The 20,678-nt window shown below is 33.6% G+C and overlaps 1 protein-coding gene across 1 annotated transcript in view; it reads right to left on the bottom strand.

Annotated features, from left to right (window-relative positions):
* The window catches only part of ASPM (assembly factor for spindle microtubules), a 71,492-nt gene that overhangs the window by 9,332 nt on the left and 41,482 nt on the right, over positions 1–20,678 (bottom strand). The window contains exons 18-27 of the mRNA XM_032136719.2: positions 14,916–19,670; positions 10,421–10,587; positions 8,526–8,622; positions 7,495–7,704; positions 6,347–6,496; positions 5,291–5,482; positions 4,637–4,829; positions 4,370–4,524; positions 2,693–2,869; positions 1,235–1,404 (exon numbers count right to left, since the gene is read on the bottom strand). Of these exons, the coding sequence (XP_031992610.1) occupies positions 1,235–1,404; positions 2,693–2,869; positions 4,370–4,524; positions 4,637–4,829; positions 5,291–5,482; positions 6,347–6,496; positions 7,495–7,704; positions 8,526–8,622; positions 10,421–10,587; positions 14,916–19,670 (6,266 nt within the window). The remainder of the gene's footprint in view (positions 1–1,234; positions 1,405–2,692; positions 2,870–4,369; positions 4,525–4,636; positions 4,830–5,290; positions 5,483–6,346; positions 6,497–7,494; positions 7,705–8,525; positions 8,623–10,420; positions 10,588–14,915; positions 19,671–20,678) is intronic.

Genomic DNA, 20,678 nt, shown 5'->3' with positions numbered 1-20,678 from the left:
ATAAAAAGGAATGAAATTCAAATCCACGCATAAACATGAACAAATTTCAAAAGCATTATGCTAAGGGAAAGAATCCAGTCACAAAAAGCTATCTATTATGATTCCATATATGTGACAGCATAGAAATGGCAAAACTAAAGGTACAAAAACCAGATCAGTAGTTCCCCAAATCCAGGGAATAAAGAAAGAGAACTGACAACAAAGGGGCATAAGGAAACTTTGTGTTATAGAAATATTTTGTATCTCAGTGGTGGTAGTTTCCTAACCGTATACATTTGTCAAAACGAATTGAATTGCATACATTTAAAGGATGCATTTATACTGTCAGTAAATTTTACCTCAAAAGCCCGACCTACATCAAAATTTTAAGAGAATCTATTCATATGTTAGTATGAGCTTTTAAAACATAATGAATATTAAATTCTACCAAGTCTTTAAAAAACATGTAGAAATGGTCCCATTAATATATTTCAAGCAAATGAACTTTTACATTATGCTGTGAAATATGCGTGCATAAAACCAATTTATAACTACATTATACAATTTATAATTATGAGTATAATTATAAAGCTAATGGCTGTGTAACCACTCAGGTCAAGAAATAGTGTGTTGTCAATAATGTAGGATTTGTACCTAGTATAGAGAATTGCTAAGCCTCAAGAAAGAAAGAAGGAAGGAAGGGAGGGAGGGAGAGAGGGAGAAAGGGGAAGTAAAAAAGGAAGAGGGAGAAAGAAGGAAGGGAGGAAAAACACTAATTAAATGCCATGACAATTCACCAAAATAAATTAAATCTTTTTGCCAATAAAATCAGAAAATGTCAATCTAAATTTCCAGAAGGAGAAATTTCAAGAATCAGGGTGATTATGGGAGGACTGGAGGTTGATATTTTGGCTAAGAAGGACTTTTGGCACTTCTTAAACAGTGTAGTTTGTCTTTCATGCAAAATAAAATAAAATAAATAACAAAACTTATAACAAGCTTCTTAGCCTTAGCTCTTAACTATTTAATACAAGAAGTTTGTTGAATAACTACTAAATGTCCAAAGCTACAGTATAATGTTATTTCATTATTTACCAAGATTGCCTCTTTTAAATTTACCAAACATTCCATTCTTATTCATATGTTGTTTCTCCACTGAAAAGCACATCTTGTTTATGGTAAGTGCTCAATAAATATTTCTTAAATGAATGAATGAACAGTGACACAAATTTATGGACTATATTTAACTGCTTACCTTGAAACTATTCTGGTCCTTACAGGTGTTTCTGGGATAAAAGGAATGCTTATAGAAGAATTCTTCTTCTGCTTGTAAAGTATTCTTTCAGTATTCATTTTATGTTTATGAGCTGTAAGTTTGTAGAGACTGTAAATACGGTCAACAACTTTGGACCTACTTCGTACATCCTACAAAATAAAATGCACAGTTACTAAAAAATAAGAATTAAAATGTTATCTCTTTTAGACTAGCAAAATCAAACATAATAAATAAAAACTATGCAGTAAACCTTTTTTTATTTTTTTATTTTTTGAGAGAGTCTCTCTTGCTCTGTCACCCAGGCTGAAGTGCAGTGGTGCAATCTTAGCTCACTGCAACCTCCGCCTCCCGGGTTCACGCCATTCTCCTGCCTCAGCCTCCTGAGTAGCTGGGATTACAGGCACCCACCACCACACCTGGCCAATTTTTTTTTTTGTATTTTTAGTAGAGATGGAGTTTCACCGTGTGAGCCAGGATGGTCTCAATCTCCTGACCTCGTGATCTGCCCGCCTCGGCCTCCCAAAGTGCTGGGATTACATGCGGGAGCCACCACGCCCAGCCTGCAGTAAACTTTTAAGCTTTGAATAATCAAAGAAACCTCACCAAGTTTGGCAGGTAGATTGATTTAAATTACGAGCTAATTTGCAAGGCAATTATAAAGAAGATAAATATTCAAAAGTTGCATACTTAACTCCACACTGAATACAAGAAGGAATTATTATAGTCAACATAGGAATTATAGTCAACATACCTATCATATCCAGTTACCAAGTCTTGAAAAGTTTACCTCTGCAGTTTCCAAAGTCTTCTACTCATCTCTCAGTGACACAATCCTAAGACAAGCACAATCTCTTGCCTAGATCACTACATATCAACACTTGCCACCTTCTTTGATGGTCTCCCTATATCCACACATGCTCTCCCAAATTCATTCTTCAATCAGAAGCCACAGTGTTCTTAAAATTTAAATTGGAAAATATAATTCCCTTGCTTTACCCTGCAGTGGTTCCCACTTATCAGGATAAAGGCCACAGTCCGATTATGGCCTATGGTTTCCCCATGTTAACTGTGACACTTAAAAAGAATGACTCAGAGGTCTCATCAAAGAAAAGCTTGAAATAAAATTATGGTTACAACAGGAGGATAAGAAGCTATACCTATCTGGTTTTCTATCTTGCTAGGATACTTTTCTCTCTAGTAAATGGGATATGGTTACTTATATGGCTGTAATAAATTTATTTTCAGAATTCAGTCTCTTTAATATGTCAGAAAGAAACAACTCATAGATACATCCTGAACTCATTTTATCAGTGCAAAAAGCAGGTTTGAACACACGTAAAATCCTAGAGTGATAATTACTAAAGGAAAACTACAAAAGTCATAGACTTAAGACCACAGAAAAATAATCTTAAAGAAAGGCAACTGACTAATACTTACAGAGGCTCTATTTGTTGTCTTCAGTAAAATAGCCAACAAACAACAAGTTTTTGTAAAAATGCTTCCGCCTTTGTCTGCAACTTTATTACCAGGCTTTTCTCGGTATATCTGCAAAAGCTCCAATAGTATATCTATACAATTTTCTACATCATAAACTGCTGAAGTAGTTTTCTCATACTTGAAGAAAACAGAATGAAATTAAAAGTTGTAATAAACACATACATTTACAAACAATCCAACCAAAAAAACAAAATACAAAAGTCCGTACTTTGTATAGCCAAATTTTTGGACCACCTGCAACAAGTGCAAAGGACTTTGTGAAATAGTTTTGATATTATCATCATTTATGGATCTATCATATATGTGTATTCACATTTTAATCTTAATCTTTCCCCCCAATTCTAAAGTTTCACATAAAATAAATCAAAATTAAAACCTCTGAAAATAAACATCTTGAAGTCAATAAAAGCAAACTTTTAAAGATAAGACCACTTTAGTAAGAATCTCTAAGGAAAAAGATAACTTATCTGTGGTATTATTAATCATAGGTAAGATAATGATAAAGGCAGGATCTAATTAGTTACTCTATTACATGCTCCTTGAGAGGAAGAAGAGCTTGCTTGAAAATAAAACAAAATACATTTGATACTAATAAGTCTAGGATATATTTTCCATGCCTCATTTTTCTAATTGTATGATTAGATTCACAGTGAAATTTGCATGGTAACAAATAATGATACTAAGATAAAAATAACAAAACAACATAGCTGACACTTTGTATGGCATGTTTATGTATTAATGTGTATTAACTCAATCCTCACAATAACGTTTCGAGTACTGTTACTATACTCATTTTATAGTTGCAGAAAGTAAAGTACAGAGAAGCTAAGTAACCTATAATAAGCTACTGAGCTGGGATTCAAACTCAAGCAGTTTGGCCTCAGATCTGTGTTCTTAACCACTACCTCTGAAAATAAAAATATTGGGTAAAGTGCTTTAAGTTGTCACTGAAAGGTTGAGTAGGAAAGAGAAATCTTTCAACCTTTGGTTGCATACAATATAGTTTGGAATAGTCCAAGGCCAAAAGACAAATTCTGATACACAGATTAACAGTTACAGAGTAACTAAGTTATAGCAATATTTTTCTTTCACACGTTTTGCTAGACATGATTATAATGTGGTAATACTATTTTGATATAATGCAGTAGATAACACCACCACCTCTAAAGGCAGACAGAAATGAATCCAAATTCAACTCTACCACTTATCACACTCAGGTTCTTACGGGAGGAACCTAATTTCTATAATTATTATTATTTCTTCTCTATAAAATGGGAATAATAATATGAACTATTTTAGAGGATTATTATGAGGATTAAACAATGCATAAAAAATACTAGCATGTAGTAAGTATTTAATAACTTTTAATCATCATTGTTTTTAATATTATTAATCATCATTGTTTTTAATATTATAAAGACTGAGGAAATAAAATAATACAAAAATTGGTGTTTAAATCTACATTTATGTTAATAAACATTTTTCACCCTAAGACTCTTGCACATAAATGAACTTTAACTTAGAGATTTAAGCCCTAGTGATGAGTAAACACAAACTTAATTTGTAGGGGCATATTTGTTGACCAGTGAATATCTCATTAATAAAATGAAAAACTACCTTAGATACATTAAGCAAGACTTGCACAGCATATCTGATGACTTCCATACAAGGAACACTGCGATTACAACTTCGGATCAAAACAAATATTTTAGAAATTGCTCCACTCTGGGCCATGTTCTCACAACAAAGTGGAGACAATCTAGTAACTACCTCTGAAAGAAAAAAAAAAAAAAAAACACACAGGTAAATTTACAGCAACAAAATGAAGTTTTAGCTAATAATGTAGTATTACATCATTCTTTAAACATGTTAACACAAACTAACCTAGGTGTTTTAAGGCCTCAAGAATGGCAGAAAGGTGCTTATATGTCAAAAGGTAATGAAGTGCAAGTGCAGTTCTTTTGTAGAGTTTGTTTTCTTCTCGAATCTCCCTATTAACAACTTGAAGACTTAGTCGTATAGCTTTAATTTTTGTACAATCATTTTTCTTCCTCCAAGAATAGCCTCTCCATAATGCCTTAAAGAGATAAAACAGAGTAATTTTAAGATTATAGCCAATGTTTTCTATTTATATCTACATTTGTTTTCACAATGTAAACATTTTCAGTAAATTTATTTGACATGATCACATACATTCCAATTAAAATCTCAAGTTCAAATAAATAGCAAAATCAATTTTCAAAAAAAGAAATACAGATAATATTCCTGTATGTAAACTGGACAGCATTTATTGACCAAAGATGTCTAAATTTATTCAAAATGTTAAAATATTTTTACTTCTTAATTATAAACCTCCTCTAGAGCATTTGAAAATAAAGAGCTTAGCAATGAAATTATGGTAGTGTAGTGCTTATGAGTTATTCTACTGGCTAATGTGTTAGCTTTTTAAAATGGTAACTATGTTTTTATAGTGTTAGATATCGTGTAGATGAATTGCAAACTAAAGTTTTGAACTAAAACTATACAAGTTTCAATTACCTGAATTTTAATGATTCCATTAGTGAATTTTTCCTGCTTTTTACGGAGGAGAAAATGGCGCACTGCTTTCTGTATTACTGATGCAGCCCTATTTCGCTGGCTCAGACATTCTTGACCTTCATGCTCAATCTTTTTGATGCTATGATATTTCTGAATAAATCTCTTTTGTTGTAATCTTGCTCGAAACCATCTCTGTTTAAAACACAGACTTTTGTTTTTCATTTCTACTTCAGGTTTTTTTTAAAAAAATATACAAATATACATTTATACATAAATGAAAGAAATAGAACAGTATATCAAGAAATCTTTCAGCTTTCCGCAGAGGCATTACTTCCCCACTCCACTTGGTGCAAAAACCTTTCCAGTCCATGTTGGGTGCTTCTGTGTGTGTGTGTGCACACACATGCACAGGAGTATATTTAATCCTGGACAACAATGTCTTCATTTTACAATTCTACCAAACTGCATGTATCATTCTGCATTTTTTTTACTAAATATTTTATATGTAAATGTATGCTAATGTATATAAACAAACAGAATTCTTTTTCAAAATATATAAAGAACTCCTATAAATCATAATAAAAAAGAACAGCCAATGGAAAAATGGGCAAAGTGTATGAAAAAAAGATGGTAAAAAAAAGTACACAGATAAGAACTTGAATAACCAACATATAGAATATAATTTTAGAATCATTAGCCATCAAGTAAATCCAAAACAAAAATGAGATGCTATTTCCCATTCATTAGAATGGCAAAAATCAGAAAGTCTTCTGATACTTTATGTTGGCAAGCATGTAGAGAAACAGAGTACCCTCAAGACTTTGCTGGCAGGAATGTAAATGAGTACAATTACATCGGACAATAATTCACAACTTTATTACCGTGCCATAAAACATCAATCTATTTCTAACCCTCAAATCATTCTAACAGCTATATGGTGAAAGGCTAAATGTTGTACGACCTTGGCATAAAACATTTGGAAATTGTTTATTACATATCAAAAATTTCTAACAGAAAAATTATATCATATAGTTTTACTGCAAAGAAGAAGCAAACCTGAATACAGATGACTGAATTAATCTGCTTGTTAGCATTCTTCACAGCCAGGTAAAGTTTATAGGCTCTTTGAATTCTAAGAGCATTCAGGTGATAATATGCAGCTGCAGTGAAGTGAAGAAGTCGAATTTTGGCTCTCTGTTCTAAAATCTAAAGGTGAAACAACAAAGCACATTCAAGTATCTGCCCCTAAGTTAATCAATGAGGGTTTTTTTTTTTGTATAACCTCAACATCAAATTATATAAACTAGCAAGAATAAACTAATTTTTAATCATTACAATTACTTATATTGTAATTCAAAGTAATTACAGTATTGTACTATACAATATTTCCAATAGTGTAACTCATAACTCAGAGTGTAGAAAGCAAAATTATATTTTGGGTACTTTACTAAATAACCATAGCTTCTAATTCAACCAGACTGCCCTATTAGAGAAGGGTATAAATATTAAACTCAAAAAATGTTACAGAATTCTAAGCAGAACTCTTGGAAATGGTGATATTAAATCAGAAAAAATTATGTGAATTAATTTCTCTACTATTAAATAGTACATTGCAACTCCAGCATAAGACTCTGCAGAAGGAGCTTTCTACAGTTGCTGTTGGGCTTCAGACTTTCACCTGATGTTTAATGAACAAAATACAAACATTCCTCCTATTTAACTTCAAATCAAATTATTTTTTGTCTATGCCAGTACTTCACATATTGTAAGCTTAAATATCATGACCTCCCTAAAAATAATTCTCTCTTGCTGAAGATGTGGAAGCTGTCACAGGAATGCTGGTTGCAACACCTCAAAAGTTGCTTGGTGGTGGCAAAAAGCTACTAGAATAACATTTAACCTCTTTCACATATGGAGCCTCTCTCTCATATTTTCAGTTCCTTTGTTAAGATTCATTACAAAAGAGAAATTTTATTTTGCGTCTTTGGTGGTGAACACCTGCGAGAAATGGTAGGACTAGGATCAGAGAAAAAAATCTGACAGTCAGTGCTCTTGTCACTTACGTTTCTAGCAGCTGAATTAATTCAAGTTAATGGCCATATTAGTTCTGAAATTATTCTCTAAAATCCAAAGTTTCTTAACACTATTTAACATCAAGTGCTTTCATTGTATAAGAATGAGATATGCTACTTGAAAATACTTACTCTTTTTCGAACTAGCCAACCACGCACCAGTGCTTGTAGGATAACTGTAGATTTTTTAAATTCAATATATTTTATTCTTTCACGCTTTCCAGCCTCCCTGGCTCGTATATATTTTTGTATGATCAAAGCAGCAGATTTCTGCCGAAGAAAGACCTGCCTTCCTTTATATCCTCTATAATGTGCTTGGATCAAACAAGCAGCTCGATGTCTCTATAAGGAAAAATTTACAAGTAACATTAATGGGTAGAAATAAAAAGATTTCCAACCCACTAGAAGTTCTTGAATTTCTCAATGAGATGGCATAATTATGATTTATAGTTTAAGAGTGTTTCATAGATATGAAATGATGATGAAGCATTATTTCTAAACTCACATAGGTCTATAGCCAAGATGAAGGTGTAAGCCAAGGGTCAAGGGTCAATAGATACCTGGTGCTCTTTCCCTCTCATCCTCTTGATACTTTTCATTGTGAGAGGGAAAAGGACTAGTATTACAGGACAAATACATTTAATAAAAATGCTAGCTACAATAGAAAGAGCACGGTGATCATAAATAGCTGTGACAGAAGCTGTCTGTAGCTTGAAAAAACATAGCATACCACCAGCACACCTTAGATTCCCCAATTACATAACATCCTGTGAGAATTACCAAAATGAGACAGAGCCACAAAGTGAGCACATGATGTTGGAAATATGGCACCAACAGACTTGCTCAACACAGTGTTGACAGAAACCTTCAATTTATAAAAAATGCAATATCTGCAAAGCACCATAAAGCGAAGTACAATAAAACAAGGTATGCCTGTACAGTTATATATTTTTAAAAAGTAGCAAATAGTATTTTTATGGGAGAATATAATTTTTAATTGACTGAAATAGATGTGTGTGAAATAAATGCATACTTAGGTCTTAAAAACATTTTTTTTTTCCAGCGAAGGATTTATTTTTAAAACTTAAAAAAAACAAAACATTCTTTCTGTTTTCTATTTCCTAAAGTAGTTATTTGCAATTGAATTAATTTTTAATACCTACTTTTATCATTAAGAAGTGTTCATGAGCTATTTTTGCAGAAAGTATAGCTCTCCATTTTCTCTGAATGATAATTGCTGATGCTCTCACATTCAAAAACCTAAAAAGTAGTTATTGGAAAGCAATGTCAAACTACTTTAACTTATTCAACGAGTATTTATTGCCTCCCCCCTTTAAAATATTAGAAGAGCATAAAATATAAGAAAGGCAATGACAGAATTTTAAAAAGTGGGCAAGTATAATTCATAGTTAAGTTCTAACAATCAGAATTTACACACGCACACAAAAGAAGTTTTACAACTGGCAATATTCCAGTGGGTAAGAAATATGAAGTTCTACGATTCTAATATGGCACAGAATTTTGAACAGGATCAAAAGAAAGTATGGTTACCCAGATCTAGACAAAAACTAGATAAAGGGGGAATGGTAGAATTAATGGTAAAATATAAGATTGGAGTCTGCATTGCAAGTGAGTCTTTGAGCAGACGGGAGGTGGTTAAGAAGAGAATGTGATTACAAGCAGCATCAGGTACTTCCTTTCATTTGAAAAGAAAAATATCTAAGTAGAGATATTTCATAAACAGAACTGGAAAAAAATTTTAAAAAATCTGAGCGCTAGAGATTAAATTTTAGGGATCAACATAATACTAAGAGATAAAATGTGAGAATGGACAGGTTTTCTACTCTGTTCTTGATAATGTGGAAAAAGTAGAATGATTAGCTTGTTTTGTTGCCATGTTTCTTAGAAAATAGGACCAAACACCACTGAGAAAAATTCAGCATCTGTTACAGGAAAATTAGATACTGGTCCTTAATAGCTGATAGTAGCAACTGTATCTTTATATGCTTTTTAATTTTTATTTTATGGATATATAATAGTTGTAAATATTTACGGGGTACATGTGATATTTTGATTCAAGCACACAATGAGTAATGATCAAACCAGGGTAAATGGGATATCCATCACCTCGAACATTTATCATTTCCTTCTATTAGGAAACTTCTAATTCTATTCCTCTAGTTATTTTGAAATATACAATAAATTATTGTTAACTATAGTTGCCCTATTGTGCTACTAAACAGTAATTCTTATTCTTTCTCACTGTATTTTTGTACCCATTAACCAGCCTGTCTTTATCCACCCCTCCCCTCTCCCTATCCTAGCCTCTGGTAACCAACATTCTACTTCTATCTTCATGGGATCAATTGTATATGTTAAGCCCTGCTTCTACCATGGGCTTCATCCAAAAATTCCTCTCACACTAGTGTGCTTACCTAAACCGTCTTTAAAACCGTCATTGATTCAATAATTCATCAACTCTGGGAGCTGAAGAAAGATTCTTATACTATGAACTTAAAAAAAGATGACCTGGTAACAGCTTCTGAAAATGTGTGTGTGAGAAATGAGCTAGGAATAGTGAAATACAATTAGCACAGACAGGTTGGTAATTAGGGTCCTCATCATTAATGACAAAGAGTATGAGGAATAATACAAAGTTCAAAGAAAAAAAGAATGAGTAAGAAAACAAATTTTGCCAGTAGTTAAGTCACCCAACAAAATGGACCAAAGCACTAATAAGAAAACCAAGTCTTAACTAAATGATTTTATTCACTTCCTACCTCTCTGTCCTTACTCTAATCCTTATGAACCTGAATTAATCAAGTATATGTAAATATTTTTAGATTATATTAATTAAAGGCTATGCTCTATCTCAAAAAAGCAAGACAGTACAAGAGATACATTTTGTTTCCTTAATAAAGAAAATATCAACAAAACCAACCATATAAATTAAGCATAACAAATATTTAAAATAAAAATCAGCAGTGTTATTTTATGTAAGGACTTAGCTATCACACAAAAATACTTTTACACTCTCCACAGAACTATGATACATTACCGTGTTCTCTCTAGTTTGGTATAGAAGCAACCTTGAATAATTTTAACAGCTTTTAATATAGCTAGATATTCTTTGTGTGCTCTCCAACATCTATACCAGGCTTGAATCTTGCAGGCAGCTTTCACTTTACATAAATACTTCTTGGCTCTATATCTCCTCCACATAGCCTATTAAATACATAAATATAACAAGTATGCAATGAGTTCTCTCTTTTTTTGTAAATAAGACAAATCAGTATAAAGACAGTTAAAATAACATTAGTGCAGACAAAAATAAATTGCATAGTCATATCATGACTCTATTAGACTCTGACACATAGTGAGTCTTCTGCGAACAGTGGTGCTTACTATAGTGAACATCTATTATGTGCTTTATCACACATACCTTATGGCTGGCTGCCAGCCCAGCCTAACAAAACCCTAACCAGTATTTATAAATTGTAAGATACATGTCTGAAAAGCCCCAGATTATGTAAATTATCCTCATCACCTCAATCCATTTGGAAGAAAAGAAAATGAACACATTGACCTACTGCAAGTTCTGAGGAGAAAGAGGAATTCTTCCCAATCCATATTCACTTTGGGTTCTGTGTTCAGCCTGCAGGAGAATCCTGACAGCTCCTGTGACAGGACTGTCAGACTTTCTGATTTTGACAACCTTCTGGCAGACTAAAGGTTTACATGACAGCTACAACTTATTGAACTAAGCACTAAGAAGATTAGTCCTTAATAATCACATGGGTAGATAATACTATTATTTCTAATTTAGAGATGAGGAAATCAAGGCCTAGAGAAATTGACTAACTTGTTGATGTCGCACAGGTTAATAAGTGGCAGAGTTGTCTTACTTAATATTTATAAATATCTTATAAAATGTTTAAGATCATTATTTTATAAAAAAGGAAAAAAATCCAAAATTGAAATTAAGAAGGACTTGTTAGCACATAGCTGTTAAGTGATAGAGTCAAGATTTGAACCCAAGTCTATTTGACTCCAACATCCCTACTGGAAGAGGAATTAAAAGAAATTAAAGACTGTGTAAGCAAAAACTCAGTTGTATGTAAGAAAACCCAATTCCCCTTGGGAAGAGAAAGGGTTGGAGTCCTTTAAAATTAACTGCCTGTTTTTCTCTCTGTGGCTAGTGAGCCTTATCTCTCCCTTTCCCAGGCATCGTGAAGACTGTTTCTCTAGCTGTGCAGCTGCAAGGACACTAGACAGATAATCTCAAGTCGTAAAACATGTTGTTCCTTAAAAAGTAAGAAATAATGTAATGCATCTCTTAATTGAATAACTGTCTTTGTTTCTCTCTTCTGTAATATGCCTCCCCCTGCACAGATCTCCCCATGCCCCACGAAATGCTTAAAAGGTAGCTTGACTCTTTGTTCAGGGCTCAGTCCTTTGGATGTTAAGCCGACTGGGTTGGTGCACCTAAATAATTAAATAATTCCTCCTCAAATCCCTCAGTCTCTCTGATTCCTTAATTATCCCACATCACAACAAATACTATAGGCACAACTTATATTTAGATTAGGTTCTAAATTCAGTTGATAATGCAATAATTATATATGGCCAAAATTACTGAGATGACCTTAACTCATTCAGACTATATTGTATATGGTTTTTATGTAAACCTGCATACATTATTTATGTATATCCCCAGTACCTGCCACCTCAGTCTTAATCAGTGGTAGAAGAATGGTCTCAGAACTGTTTGTTTCAATTGGCCATTTAACTGTAACAGTAAAAGACTGGTTAATGGTAACACTGCATCATAAAACCTTCAGGAGGAAAGGAGAATGTTTTGTGGACCACTTTGGTGTTTTTGTTTTTGTTTTGCTTGTGGCAGTTTTAAGTTACTAGTTTTTAAAATCAGTACTTTTTAATGAAAACAACTTGACCGAAAATCTGTCACAGAATTTTGAGACCCATTAAAACAAAGTTTTAATGAGAAAATTATATATATGTATATATATGTACAGATATATGTGTGTGTGCATATATATACACACACATATATAAATAAATATATATATATTTACAAATATATATATATTTACAAATATATATATATATTTACACACACACACACACATCACACCTGAAGAACATCAAAATTTACAGACATTGACAAGAGAAGCCAACATGGCGTTAAGAGGGAACTAAGACAGCTAAGAGATTATGGTATCAAGAAACCAAGGGTTGAGAGAAGAAACAAAGTGTGCTTAAATTCCAAATGCTACAGAGAAGTTCATATATATATATATGAATAAATATATATATTTTTTCTTTTTTCATACATATTTACATATATATGTAAGTATTTAGTAATGTATACTATATCCCAGTGGCTCCCAAACTTCGTTGCTCATTAGTCACCTGGGAGCTTTGAAAAAAAATCCCACGCTTGTGTTGCTTCCCATACCAATTAGAATATCTAAAGGTAGGAGTATTTTTTAAAATCCCAGGTGATTCCAATGTGCAGTAAAGTTTTAGACCACTGGCATATGCTAAAAATTACATGTGTAAAATACAATTTTATTATGTAATTATGTAAGAGAAAAAAGAAATTTTTATAAGATTGTTATTTTGGCTATTTAATCATTTCAAGTGAATAAAACCATAACTAATACATCCAATGAACACCTTTCAATTGTGAACTTCTCAGTAGTGTTTGGAATTTGAGAACTCCTTCTCTCCTCTTTCAAACCTTGGTTTCTTGATACCATAATCTCTTACCTTTCTTCTTTCCCTCTTAACACCTTGTTGGCTTCTCTTGTCAATGTCTGTGAATTTTGATGTTCTTCAGGGCTCAAGTCCCAGGCCCTCTTTGTTCACTTATTTTATGTATTGTTCCTTGGTGATCTCATTATTCCCAGAACTTTAATTATCGGTGTAAGCCAATAATGTACAAATCAAATTCTAATACTCACACTACTCTCCTGAACTCCAGACAAACATAGTCAATTGCCTTACTAGATATTTCAAGGGAGTTACCTGCTAGGTACTTCAGACCTATGTACTCCAAACTGAATTCATCATCAATCTCAAAACCTGCTCTTCCCTCTTTATTCCCTATGTCAGGGTGTGAGGGAGTAACTCTGCAGACTTACTTAAGCCATCAACATGGCTTGTCTCCTTGTTCATGCTCTATATAATGCCAACTTACAATCCCATTGTCACAAACCTATACTGAACTGTAACCCTTTCTCACCTGGCTTACTGCCTATCTTTCATTTGGTCTACCTGCTTCTAGTCTTGCTCCTTTTCCAGTCCATCTTCCACATTCCTGCCAGAGTAATTTTTTTTTTAAATAAAAATGACTGTGGTCTTCTCCTGCTTAAACTCCTCTAGAATTTGTTTTGTCTGGAGCATAAAGACTAAATTTTTTCTGTCTTAAAAATCTATCCACAATCTTACTCCCTCTATTGCCAACCTGGTCCCGTATCACTTTTTATCGTTTCTAGTTTTTTGATTTTTCCATGTTATCTCTTGCAATTGGAATATTCTTCTATATATTTTACTTTGCTATTTCTAATTCATGCTTCAGTGTAACATTTCAACTTAAATGTTACTCACTCTGGGAAGTCTCTGACCATGGAGACTAGCTTGATTTCCAATTCTGTGTTTCCTGAAACATACACTTCTCATGTTGTATTATAATTATACTTCCTTGTTCAATTAAGTTCCTTGAGGACAGCAACTAAGTATATCTTACTCATTGTCTATTTATAACACCCACTACAGCATTTGGCACATTTCTAGCACTTGACATTTCTTGAATTAAAACATTATTTCTAAATTTAACAGTAATCCAGCAAGATATGAACATATCACATCTGGGTTAAAGCCTGGGTTATTGCAGGTAAAAAGAAATAGCTGAAGTACTTAGATTCAGTTCCTGGATCTGCCTCTCTGTGCAACATTGGCAAAATTACTTAAACTTTATCACTTCCTTCATATTTTAAAAGAGATAATACTGTACATTCCTCACACGTTTGGCAAATAGACAAAACAAAATAATACAAAAGTGATTTGGAAGCCAAAGTACTAAACACTCAGAATAAAGTATGTCTACTAGGCTAAGCAGCAAACAGCTCTGTTTAATAGATGATTAGAGGAACAAAGTTACTCTATTTTGCCTATATTATGCCAAATAATACTTTATCTTAGCTTATATGTTCCACTTAAAGAAATAACTTTGCCAAATACAGGGCTCCTATTTTCTCAAAATTCTTCTAAGAGTGCTACAATTAACCCATACTGAAACGCACCACACACAGGGTGACCATGGCCAGAACAATCCCCGTTCTGTGCTGTCTTGGCTGACTTACTAGTGCCCTTTCCCACTTTCAAAAATGTTCCACTTTGGAAGATAAATGCTCATCTCAACTAAGTACTATTCTTTATGACCTGCTTAAGCTCATTTTATATATTCTAACAAATATTGGTCAAAACAAAGACTCACAGTTTTATATTTAAATTAAATATAGAAATACCTGAATTTTTATGGTGCTATTTTTAATTTGCTGAAACTTCCGTTTCTGTATAAATCCTTTACTTCTAGCTTGAATAATGATAACACTGCTTCTGATCTGTAAATAAACTTGTCTTTGATGTTTTGCAGACAGAAATGCTCTGTAGTGATTTTGTAAAACCACTGCTGCTTTTCTATATAGTAAAAACTGTTTTCTGGTTTGCCACGTCCTAAAATAATGCTGCAAAGTGATAGCAGCTCTTTTCTGCTGAACAAATCTTCTCCGATACACAGCCATCTGAAAGAAGAACTGAATCCGTAGGGCAGCACATTTCTGTGTTTCCAGTTTTCTTGTGGCCATTCTACAAAAAGCTTTTTGAATTGTTACTGCAGCCCTACTTTGAGAATGATACTCTGCTTCCTGTGAACAAGCAAGGCCAGAAGCTTTATACCACTCTTGAATCATAACACCTTCACTTTGAACAGCTTCATACTGAGTTTTACTTCTGTAACAGCAGAGTGCAGATTGGTTAACAACGGCTGCCATCCTTTCCTCTGATACATTTTTCAATTTTTGTCTAACTTTCATGCCTCTAAAAGCTGCCTGAATAGTTCGTACAGATTTCTGAACTGCTAAAAAGCTTTTTCTTTCTGTTTTTACTCTAACATACAACCTATAATAATTCTGTATAACCACAATTGCAGTTTTCTTTGTTTGATAATCAACTTTGGCCTTGTGCATTCGATAGAATGACTGAATTAGTGTGGCAGCCTGGTGCATATTTTGAATATCTCTTCGTACTTTAAAGCCTCTGTAATAAGACTGTATACAAATAACTGCTTGGGTACGCACTGCAGCTAGTTTTCTGTGTCTTCTTTGAATAGAAACTACTGTTGCTCTAAGGTGGAGATAATGCTTCCTTATTTTAAAGGCTTTACAATGCTTCTGAATAATAATGGCAGCCTGGTGCTGTTCCTGAATCTGTTTTTTTATGTTCATGTCCTGAAAACTTGCCTGAACACAAGTCTCTTTCTTAAGTTCATTGTGTTGAAATGCTTTCTGTTGCTTTTTATTTGCTCTATATTTTTCTTGTATGATTTTTGTAGCCCACTGAAGCTTTTGGTAGAAACAATACTGCCTATACATTCTGTAGGTGCTTTGTATTATGATAGCAGCTTTGTGTTTTTCTCTTAAAAGTTGTCTTGCTTTCATTCCTTTATATGCAGCCTGAATAACCACAGCAGAATGCCATTGTCTGATATAATTTTCTCTTCGCAATTTTGCAGCTCTATATGTTCGATAATGTTGCTGAATTAGAATTGAGGCATGTTTCCAAGTCCGAAATGTAATATATGTTCTGTGCATCCTGAAAGTAGCCTGAATGAGAACTGCAGCCCTTTGCATTTCTTGTAACTTCTTCTTTACCATCAGTCTTCTGTAAGATGACTGTATTGTAATGGCTGCCTTTCGTAAGTGCAAGAATTGGTGCAATTTATGCTTGGCACAAATGGTGGCTCGATATTTCCTCTGAACAAAAATAGTAGCTTTTTTGAGGGAAATGAATCTTCTCCTCACCAGTAATGATCTAAACCTACTCTGAATAAGGGTTGCAGAGAAATGCATACTCGTCAAATGTCTTCTAGTTTTCATACCCCTGAATGCAGCCTGAAGGATCACAGCAGAGTGTCTTTGTCTGAGATAATGCTGCCTCTGCAGTTTTGCAGCTCTATTTGCTTGGTATTGCTGTTGGATCACAACGGAGGCCTGTTTCAAAGCCTGATATCTCATATGTAATCTGTGCATTCTGAAAGTAGCCTGGATGAAAGTAGCAGCCCTGTGCATCTCTCGCATCCTTTTCCTTATCATCCATCTTCTGTATGATGACTGGATTTTAATAACTGCATTTTGTACCTGAAGGAAGTGTAAGTGATGCTTTGTACAAAGATGTGCCCGATATTTTCTCTGAATCCAAATAGCAGTTTTCTTGAGAGACAGGAATCTTCTTCTCATCATTAGAGTTCTAAATCTCCTCTGAATGACAGTTGCAGCTATATGCATCATTTTTAAATGTCTTCTAGCTTTCTTTCCCCTAAAAATAGCCTGAATGTATATTACAGAATGCCTCAGTTTGTTATACCTTTGAAATTGTATGTTTCTTTCCTTCATTGCCCGGTATCTTTGCTGTACTGTTTTTGTTATTTTCTTTAACTTATTAAAATATGTTTGCTGTCTGTATCTTCTATAGTTTGACTGAATGAGTGTTGCTGCAATCTGCATCTTTCTAAGAGTCCATCTAACTCTTACTCCTCTAAAACTTGCCTGAAGGATTTTAACAGCTTTCAAAATTGTCAGGTACTTTTCACGTTGCATTTTACCTTGATAATATGCTCTAAATCTTACTTGAATAACAATAGCTGCTTTTCTCATTGTATGGTAACTTATTCTTGACTGATGCATTTTAAACATGGCTTTAATAAAAGTGGCTGCCCTGTGCATGTGTTGAATATGTCTTCTAACTCTAATACCTCTATAAACAGATTGGATTTTAATTGCTGTCTTCTTCAAATTAAGATACTTCTTATGTTGATGGTTTGTAATTTTAATACCTCGATACCATCTCTGAATTATAATAGCTGAAGCTCTATAAGTTGCATATTTCTTTTTGGTTTTGTAAGCTCTGTATTTAGACTGTATAGTGACTGCTGCTTTGTTGCAATCCTTTATTCTTTTTCTCACTTTCATACCACGATAAGCTGACTGTAAAGTTACTACAGCTACTTTTGTTTTCAAATATAAGTGATTCTGTTCTCTTCCAATACTGTAAGCCCTATAATACTTTTGAATCAGAAGAGCAGCTTTTTTCATGGTTTTCCACTTCTTTTGTTGCACATGCATTCTATAGTATGACTGTATGATGATAGCACATTTATGTTGCCTTTGAAGCTGTCTTCTCAGTGTTTTTCCCTTCCACATAGATTGAAGCATCAGTACCGCATGACGGAGTTCAATATACTCCATACGTTGCTTCCTTCCTGCAGTCCATGCTCTGAAATTTTGCTGGATGACTAATGCTGCTGTTTTAAACAATCTAAACTGTTTCTGGGCCTTGGCCATTCTAAATGCAGACTGAATCGTCAAGGCAGCTTGATGTTCCCTTCTAATCTGTTTCCGAACCTTCCAGCCACGATAAGCAGACTGGAGGGAAATCACAGCTGCCTTTGTCTTCAAAAAATGTGTTCTTGTATCATGAAGAGTCTTGTACGCCCTGTACCATCTCTGAATCTTTATAATAGATTGAAGCATAGATTGATATTTTACCCTTTTATTATAGCCTCTAAAAGCAGACTGAATTTTAAGAGCAGCTATAGATTGTTGTTTGATTAGCTGGCGTACTTTATAACCTCTGTAAGCTGCTTGCAAGCAAGTAGCTGCTTTTTTGACTTGCAAGAAGTTCTTCCTCTGATTGACCTGTGCTTTGTATGCATGATAGTAATTCTGAATGACAATAATTGCTTTATACATTTTCAGATAATACTGCCGAGCCTTTCTCATTCTGAAATAAGACTGTAGTGAAATAACAGCTTTTCTTTGTAACCTCATCTGCTTTCGGACAAGGTATCCTCTAACAAATGCTTGCAGTTTGATACAAGATTCCCGCATCTGCATATACTCTTCTCTCTTTTGTGCAGCTATTTTTTTGGAACGGTAACATTGCTGGATAAATAGTGCAGCTGCTCTTAAATGCAAATATTGTTTACGTGTTTGTTTCATCTTAACAATTGACTGCAATTTTATGGTAGCATTTTTTAGGCTCAAAAATTCCTTTTTAGAAACATAAGCACGATAATATGATTGAATCTTTATAACAGATGTGAGGATGTGAATATACATTTTCCTGGCTTGCATCCCTCTATATGCAGACTGTAGCACAATGACAGCGGAGCGTGTTTTCTGGTAAGATGCTAGAACTTTCCTGGCAAAAATATAAGCTCGGAAATGAGTCTGAATTATAACAGCTGCTTTCTTCATCTTCTTATATTTCTGTAATTGTTGATGTTTTCTTACATGTGCCTGCAATTTGATAATAGTCTTCTTAAGGTTTAAAAATCGAACTCTGTCTTGTCTCATTCTCCAATATGACTGAATAACACAAGCAGCTCTAATTTGTCTACATAAATTATGAGCTTTCAGTCTCCTAAAAGCAGCTTGTAATCGAATGGCTGCAGCTCGCTTCTGCAAATAGTTGGTGCGCTCAATCTTTCCTTTCAGATATGCTTTGTAGTACTTCTGGATAGTTAGTATGGACTCTTTTTTTCTTTTATATAACTTTTGGGCTTGAAAGCACCGAAATCTTTTCTGAATGATAACAACACAAGATCTAATATAAATATATTTCCGTAATTCTTTATGCATTCTATACCATGATTGTATGACAATAGCAGAATTTTCTTCTTTAGCTTGTTTTCTTAAATGCCATTCTCTAAAAGCTCTTTGCAATATTATTGTAGCTTTTACTTGTGATTGCATTTTACGTTGCTTCCATTTTCTGAACATAGATTGGATTATAAGAGTTGATGATTTTAGCATTTCATATCTTTGTTGATCTTGTTTTCTTCTTAAATAAGCACGCCAATGCCTCTGAATTGTAACTGTAGCCCAAAGATATCGTTTATAAGATGTAACAGCAATTATCATTCTTATCCTAGATTGCAGGATGATTGAATAATATTTCAATTTCAGAAATCTTTTTCTAGTGGAATATCTTCTCCAATATCCCTGGAAAAGGTAAGAAAGGACATAAAGTAAAATAGGCATAGTTTTCTATATTTAACACTTTTCAAAATACTAATTTTTCTAACATTCTGCTTAAAAATAAACACATGGAATTAGAAAACTAATTATTTTTGTGAGATATTTGTCTCTTTTGTTTTTAGTTTAGTTTTTACATTGATATAGCTGTAGCCAATTCAGAAATCCATCCAAATCCTCATTATATTTATATACTGCATTTGTATTCCAGAATCATAAGAAACATAAGCAAGTTTATGTTATATTACAAGCAAAAGAGTCAAAATAAAACTATAGTAATATTCTTTGCTATCTATTGATTCTAAGGAATTTCCTATGAGTTTATTTCTGGGCCTTATATGGTCCACTTATTTCAATGTTTCTAAGCTACCTTATAATGACTAGAAACTGTTTATGTGAAGGATCCTGCATTATCACATTACAGGCCTGATAATATAAATATAGAAGTTTAGGAATAAATGAACCAGATCACTCTCAGAGTCATTATTTTCATTAAGAATAAAATTACTTCCTTTTCCCAAATTTAGGAACTATAAATATATGGCTTAAAAGTAGAATTCTAGAAAGACTTGAGAAATGACAAAACTTTTGTCTTTTGAAAAGCCATGGTTACAATGGCTAACCCAACAGTATGTTGGCTCAACAAAAAGAGCTACAAACTCTCAAGCTAATGCCAGTTGCTGGTATCTAAAATGGTCCCAGGCTAATGGTAGTCAAGTTCTAGATGTTTTAGCAATAAGACCATTCCTTTGTACAAACACTCCAAACATTGCTAAGATTGGGGGTGGCATGGAGAGGTTGTTCTCTACTACATCTTACTTTTTCTCACATATAAGTAGAGTAATACACAGACTGGGTACCTCACTCTCCTACAGAAGTATCGAGTTTGCTTGCAGCTATGACTGGCCTAAGCATACCTATCCATGGGTGAGGAAGCTTAAGGAGAACATGCACATCCCTTTTCCTGACCCTTTT

Source organism: Hylobates moloch, unplaced genomic scaffold (genome assembly GCF_009828535.3).
Source record: "Hylobates moloch isolate HMO894 unplaced genomic scaffold, HMol_V3 SCAFFOLD_18, whole genome shotgun sequence".
Taxonomy (NCBI): Eukaryota; Metazoa; Chordata; class Mammalia; order Primates; family Hylobatidae; genus Hylobates; species Hylobates moloch.
Note: the sequence above shows the minus strand (reverse complement) of the source record. Positions and strands in the feature narration are given on the sequence as shown.